The sequence below is a fragment of the Galendromus occidentalis genome, unplaced genomic scaffold (genome assembly GCF_000255335.2).
Source record: "Galendromus occidentalis unplaced genomic scaffold, Mocc_1.1 scf7180000075992, whole genome shotgun sequence".
NCBI classification, from domain to species: Eukaryota; Metazoa; Arthropoda; class Arachnida; order Mesostigmata; family Phytoseiidae; genus Galendromus; species Galendromus occidentalis.
This window is the reverse complement of record NW_003803982.1, coordinates 1-6,616: the sequence shown is the minus strand read 5'-3', so window position 1 is coordinate 6,616 and position 6,616 is coordinate 1. Positions and strand designations below refer to the sequence as shown.

Here is a 6,616-nt window from a genome sequence, read left to right as displayed (position 1 = left end):
CCAATGTATAAGATTCTGGGTGTGTTTGACTCGATTCGGAGAATGACTCGACAAGCGTATTGTTCCCCAGGTGGCTGCACGACGATTTTTCACGTCTGATACCCGTCTATATCGACAGACACGCCATGCTCGTTGCAATCTCGCACAAGCGGAGCGGATATCAGGTCGATACTGGCACAGAGCCCTGTCCATACGCAGGACAAAATTCGCTATTTCAGATCTCCTCCAAATTCACGCAATCAGGAATGATTGATTGGACAACAGAAGATCTCGACATTCTCGGCAGCGTATGTGATGAAACAGAAGAGATTCGAGAATAAAGGGAAAACCCGGGTACTGGATAGTAACTCGTGGAGGCCAATGAACCCGTTCCGCGGCTTTCGGGGCTCATCATATTGAGCAACGATTCAGCCAATATGTGAGATGAGGATCGTTCCTTAAGCGAACGCGCCTCCGAGACATACCGCGACGAGTCTCGAGCACTGGATTAAGTCTTGTATTGCCTCCGTTGATTGCGACAGACTGTCGTGCGTCTGCGACGAATTTACCGAGACTAAGAAGAAAGAGGGAGAGATCCAGCTGAATGGTCTACGAATCAGAATATCTCTCAATGAAACTACATGCGTCAACTTCGCGACAGACCCCGGCGACTTTGCATGTTAGGTTTGTATAGCGCCTTCGGGGAGAATACATGCTGCGGAATGTTCATCGTCTCTTCGATCCACGAGGTATTTCGAAATCGCATTGCGATTCGTTCTCGCTAGGATCTGATTACGGAGAGAGACCTCTCGTGAGTCGCGGAGGAGACCACCCAATTGAAAGATCATTGACTGAGGAATCCACCGTCGTAGAAAGTCATTAACTCTCTCCGGAATGTGGGGCTCCGCGTTCTATGAGCGAGTGATTTCGGAAAGCCTTATAGTGAACCCGAGAGAGGGAGAGAGCGTTTGGGGGGTGCTTCATGGTCATGGCTATATAGGAGCGCACCCATACAGATTAAGATACTCGGCAGTGAGTTTCGTGCCTCAAAACCTAGCTCCATCCCGAAAGATTGCTTCGAGTGTCGAAAATTTCTTCAAGAAGACTGACTGCACAGGAACTAATCCCCTTCAGTATCCAACAAGAGCGCTTCGTGGCACTGACACGGGAGATAAGTGCTTCCGCATCCCCAGCTCAATCGGTATGAAAATCTTCAAATACATTCTGATGAAAGTTATTAGGAGACACACAGTCGCGGAATAGATCGTACATCGTACCCATCGTGCGATCGAACAAGCTGAGCGCGCGCGACGGATCACAGTGGATTTCTATACAGAAAGCGATTGAGCGAGTGTCTGGGAGACGGCGCCATCGAAAACAAAAGTGGGATCAGAATTCTATGGGCCGGTTTCAATTCCGCTATGTTGCGAATCGTGCCCAGGTATCCGGGCTGAGAACACTCATCCACTCAGAGTTAACGTTACGAGTCTGAATTCTCGAAGCCCAATGGCAATGTCTCCGGCTGAAACATTTCCGGGACATGTCTAGACGATTTCGTGCAGTTGTTGACGATCGGGAGTAACGCTTCGATCCCTTCTGAAAAAGTGAAAAGGGAACTCAGTCCCTCGGACATATACCGCTTCGTTATTGTCGAGATACATCGCTGTCAGATTGACACGAGTCGCGTAAGTCATGATAAGGATGATGAGTAGGTTTCCGAGATCTGTTGTCCGATCTTGAGAGGAAGACGCGAGTTGTTCGCAGTAGTCATTCCGATCAAGTAGTTTGTCCGGATCTTGAACGTAGAGAGCCATTCCGGAGGTCGCATATCTGTGCCAGGTTACGCGAAATGAGAGCTGTTCAGTCATTGCGCACTATAACGCGATTGAATTCATTCTCATGGTATCGAGCTTTCGCTTACAGATCCGAAGCTTCTGAGCTTACCGGTGATCCACGCCAACGATAAGAACGAGCGAGATGAGCAATTTCTTTGAAAGTGAGGCTGAGGTGAGCTCGGAGGAGGAGGAGCAGACTCAAGACGACGGCGCGTCCTCGAGCCAGAAAACGTCGAAGAAGAAAGCCACCATCGAAAGTGACTCCGACGAAGAGGAGGAGGAAGATGATGACGATAGAATCAAGGAGGAGATGAAAGATCTCATTAACGATGATGAAGAGGAGGTCGAAGGCTCCCCTGGCTCGTCGAGCTCGTCGTCCAGCTCTTCTCCATCATCATCGTCTGGCGAGGAGAGCGCAACTGAGGACAAAGATGGAGATAAGGCGAACAGCCAGCGAGAATCGAAGAAACGTCGACATCATGACTTCGACGATAACCTCGAAGACGAGGACTACGACCTTATCGAAGAGAATCTCGGCTGTAAAGTTGAACGGAAACGCAAGCTCAAACGCGTGAAGGTCCTGGATGATGACGAAGAAGAGGATAAGGAGAAGGACAAAGATGCTCTGGCTCAGGAATTGTTTGAAGATGGAGAGGAAGGACAAGCGGAGCCGGTCGCCGAGGCCTTGGAGGAGGAAGACCTCGGATCGGAATCCGCGTCTGATGACGATGTTAATGATTTCATCGTCGATGACGAGGGCCGGCCAATCGCCAAGCCAAAAAAGAAGCGACATGTGAAATTTTCGGACAGTGCTTTGCAAGAGGCTCAAGATATTTTCGGAGGAGATTTTGGTATGTCCATATCCGTAGTCCTGATTCGATTTACAGCATTCGAGCGTATCTGAGCGATCCTCGGATAAACTAGCCCCTTCCACTAATCAATTTCCCCCGTAGACTTCGACGATGTTCGTGCTTACGAAGATGAGTACGAGGAGTCCGAAGAAGAAGAAGACTATGAAGATGAGGAAGAAGGAGACCAAGTCAGGGTGAAGAGCGACGTCACAAGAAAGAAAGCCCCGGCGAAAAAATCCATCTTCGACGTATTCGAGCCCATCGAATTGGAACGCGGTCATTTCACTGATCGGTGAGGGGACGCTCTCAACTTCGATATGCCAGCGGCTGGATAATACTCATAGGCGCGAAACTTAACTCAGAGATACCTCAAATTCCAGCGATCAAGAGATCCGGGCAACAGACGAACCGGAGAGATTCCAATTGCGAAGCGTCAAAGTAACACCGGCGGACGAGATCGAAATCGCGGAGGAAGCCGAGTGGATCTACAGACAATGTTTCCAAAAGTCCACCATATCCGTACAGAAACCGTCAGGGAGCCAGGAGTCGTCCTCCCCCTCATCGTCCGGAGATCGGAACAGCGGACACCAACCGCTCGGAGGACGGAAGAACCGCAGTGCAGTCCCGAAGATCGCTGAAGCTCTGCGATTCATGAGAAATTCGCACTTCGAGGTGCCATTCATTGCGTTCTATCGCAAAGAATACGTCCAGCCCGATCTGACCATCAATGATCTGTGGATCATATACAAGTGAGTAGGCTACGCGTCGGAGGGCAGTCTGTTCTCCACCGCGGCGGGAGAGAAGAAACTATTTCCCCCAAACGATCAGATGCGTGACGTTGGAAACCTTCATTGCAGATGGGACGAGCGATGGTGTCAACTCCGCCAGCAGAAACAGAATATGGAGAAGCTGTTCAAGAAAATGCAAGAGTACATCTGTGAGCAAATTCTGAACGATGATGGAGCGGCTGAGCATCTCAGACAGGTAAGCCATCGCTCCCGATGGGTCCATCTTGGCATTTGCTTCCGTCTGTTCCCTTCCCGAGGCTCATTTGAACGATAATCTAACATCGGACCTTTCGTCACAGATCGAAGAGAACGATTTTGAACGTCTCCGAGACGCTCAGTCGCCCGAGGAGCTGAAAGACGTCTACCTTCACTTTCTCCTGTACTACGCCCAGGATCTGCCGGCGATGCAGGAAGCTAATCTACAGAAACGGAAGAAAAAGCGCGAGGAAGAACGCGTGAAAAGACTCGAGAGGCAGCGAGCTGCGAGAGAAGCCGGCGGCGACGGTGGGCTTGACGAAGAAGAGGAGATGGACGAAGGCGAGGAGGAGCTATTCCTGAAGAAATCGAGACGCAAGGACGGCTTCGCCGTTTGTCGCGAGATGGGATTGAGCGCACTCGCTAAGAAATTCGGGTTGACGCCGCAGCAATTCGGAGAGAATCTCAGAGACAATTACCAGCGGCATGAGGTCGTCCAGTTCCCCGTGCAGCCTTTGGAAGCTGCGGCTGAGTACGTCAACGAGCGACTCAAGACCCCTCTCGAAGTCCTGAATGGCGCCCGGTACATGGTAGCATGTGAGATCGCTCGCGATCCGACGGTCAGACGGTGCGTACGAGAAACATTCTTCGAGCGAGCGAAACTTTGTGTCGCTCCGACGAAAAAGGGATCGAAAGAGATCGACGAGTCGCATGCCTGCTACACGTTCAAGTACCTCAAAAACAAGCCGGTCAGATCCCTTCAAGCGGATCAGTACCTCAAGCTCAGCATGGCCGAAGAAGAGAAACTGCTCAAGATATCCATCCGTATGGATGGCGATGGATGCGCCGGTGAGTGAACGAAGACTTCGCGACTTTATCGGAGACTCTCCTAGCGCCCTGCTCACGACAGCCCCACGGAAATTTCGATCGCGACTCCCTGTGTTCGAATTGCTTCTAACGATCTCTATCCACCAACAGAAAACGGCACTTACGCCAGTGAGGTGCGTCAACTGTATCACCGAGACGAGTTCTCGAAGAACGTCCAGGAATGGAACTCTCAACGAGAGGAAGCTCTCAATCACGCTTTGACGAAGATGTTGTATCCGACTTTTGAGAAAGAACTCAAACTGCGATTGCTGAGAGAAGCTTACGATAATGTGCTCCGTTCGGTGTCGAAGAAGTTCTACAACTGGCTTAAAGGTGAGTTACGCTCAGAAGATTTTCGCCATATTGAGTTCTCATACCTCAAAACCATTTCGCCTAGTCCCTGGTATGAGACAAACGTACTACTTTCCTCTGTCTTTCCGATTCTCCAGTGGCCCCATACAATCCTCCGGACTGGATCCAGGAGGAGGAAGATTTTGACACGCGAGAGGGAGTCCGTATCTTCGCTATCGCATACCAGAACGACTGGAATGTCCCAGCTTTCGGAGCTCTCATCAATGGAGATGGTGAAGTGACAGATTACCTTCGCCTCGAAAATATACTCAAACGCAAGAACGCGTGGCGCGAGTCGGAGAGAGCGGCGAAGATCAGCGACCTGGCAAAACTGAAGAAATTCATCGCCGAGAAGAAACCGCACTGCGTCGTCATATCTGCGGAAAGCCGAGAAGCTCTGTCCATCAAAGAGGATGTGGAGCAGGTCATCAAAGAACTCGGAGACGACGACCAATTCCCCGCGGTACAGGTCATGCTTCTCGATTGCGGACTAGCTCTCGTTTACGCGAATTCGAAACGTGCCGAGCAAGAGTTTCGCGAATATCCACCTCTGCTGAAGCAAGCGGTCTCGCTTGCTCGCCGAATGCAGGATCCTTTGATAGAATTCAGTCAGCTGTGCGGTCCGGACGAAGAAATCCTCTGTCTGAAGTACCATCCACTCCAAGACAATGTTCCTAAAGAGGAGTTCCAATGGGCTCTGGCCCTCGAGCTCATCAATCGCACAAACGAGGTCGGGGTCGACATCAATCGGTGCATGGAGCAGTCACACACTTCGGAACTTCTGCAGTTCGTATCGGGCTTGGGTCCGAGAAAAGCGCACGCCATGATCAAAACCCTCAAACAGAGTCATTCGAAGTTGGACAGTCGAACGAGTCTGGTCACAACGTTGAAACTCGGCCCGAAAGTGTTCCTAAACTGTGCGGGTTTCATCCGCATCGAGAGCGGGTCCTTCCTCGACAACAACACGAGTGCCTACGCCGAGGTAATTGAGCGACGGAGGCGCATCGAATATCAGTGCCGAGCTTCCTGAAGTGGAGTTGACTCACGGATTTTCGCTTTTCAGATGCTTGACGGATCGCGCGTTCATCCAGAGATGTACGAATGGGCTCGGAAAATGGCGACGGATGCGCTCGAGTACGATGACAATGAGGACGCGAATTTGAATCCAGCCGACGCCCTCGAAGAGATTCTCGAGAATCCCGACAGACTCAAAGATCTCGATCTCGACGCTTTCGCCGTCGAACTCGAACGGCAAGGCTACGGAACAAAAGCATCACCTTGTACGACATCCGTGCCGAGCTGAACAACCGATACAAAGATCTTCGTGTCGAATACGTACCACCCGAGCGAGAAATCCTATTCAACCTCCTCACGAAGGAGACTCCGGAAACGTTTTTCGTAGGCAAGCTCGTCACGTGCCAAGTTTCGGGCATAGCCCGGAAGAAGCCTCAGGGCGAACAACTCGACCAGGCGAATCCAATCAGGAACGATGAGTCTGGCTTATGGCAGTGTCCGTTTTGCCTAAAGAACGATTTCCCTGAGCTCTCCGAAGTGTGGAATCATTTCGATGCGGGTAAATGCCCTGGTCAGGCCATGGGCGTGAAAGTACGTTTCGACAACGGCTTAAATGGCTTCATTCCGACAAAGAACCTGTCGGATAAACGAGTTTCCAACCCGGAAGAACGAGTGAAGATCGGACAGATCGCGCAAGGCAGGATCACCAAAATCGATATATCTCGATTTTCTGTCG

The 6,616-nt window shown here is 51.0% G+C and overlaps 1 protein-coding gene across 1 annotated transcript; it reads left to right on the top strand.

The window, feature by feature from the left end:
* Positions 1 to 1,956: 1,956 nt before the first annotated feature.
* LOC100899167 (transcription elongation factor SPT6-like) lies at positions 1,957 to 6,169 on the top strand. Its single transcript, XM_029113045.1, has 9 exons — positions 1,957 to 2,665; positions 2,768 to 2,957; positions 3,046 to 3,210; positions 3,247 to 3,414; positions 3,523 to 3,649; positions 3,753 to 4,497; positions 4,627 to 4,848; positions 4,965 to 5,848; positions 5,930 to 6,169. The coding sequence occupies exons 1-9, from the start codon at positions 1,957 to 1,959 to the stop codon at positions 6,167 to 6,169; spliced, it is 3,450 nt and encodes a 1,149-aa protein (XP_028968878.1).
* The last annotated feature ends 447 nt before the right edge of the window (positions 6,170 to 6,616 follow it).

Excerpts from the sequence above, each read along its gene's own strand:
- LOC100899167 (XM_029113045.1), top strand. The coding sequence starts at position 1,957 with ATGAGCAATTTCTTTGAAAGTGAGGCTGAGGTGAGCTCGGAGGAGGAG. Across the intron at positions 3,415-3,522 it reads GATCTGTGGATCATATACAA|ATGGGACGAGCGATGGTGTC; the intron begins GTGAGTAGGCTA and ends CCTTCATTGCAG. Across the intron at positions 4,849-4,964 it reads GTTCTACAACTGGCTTAAAG|TGGCCCCATACAATCCTCCG; the intron begins GTGAGTTACGCT and ends CCGATTCTCCAG.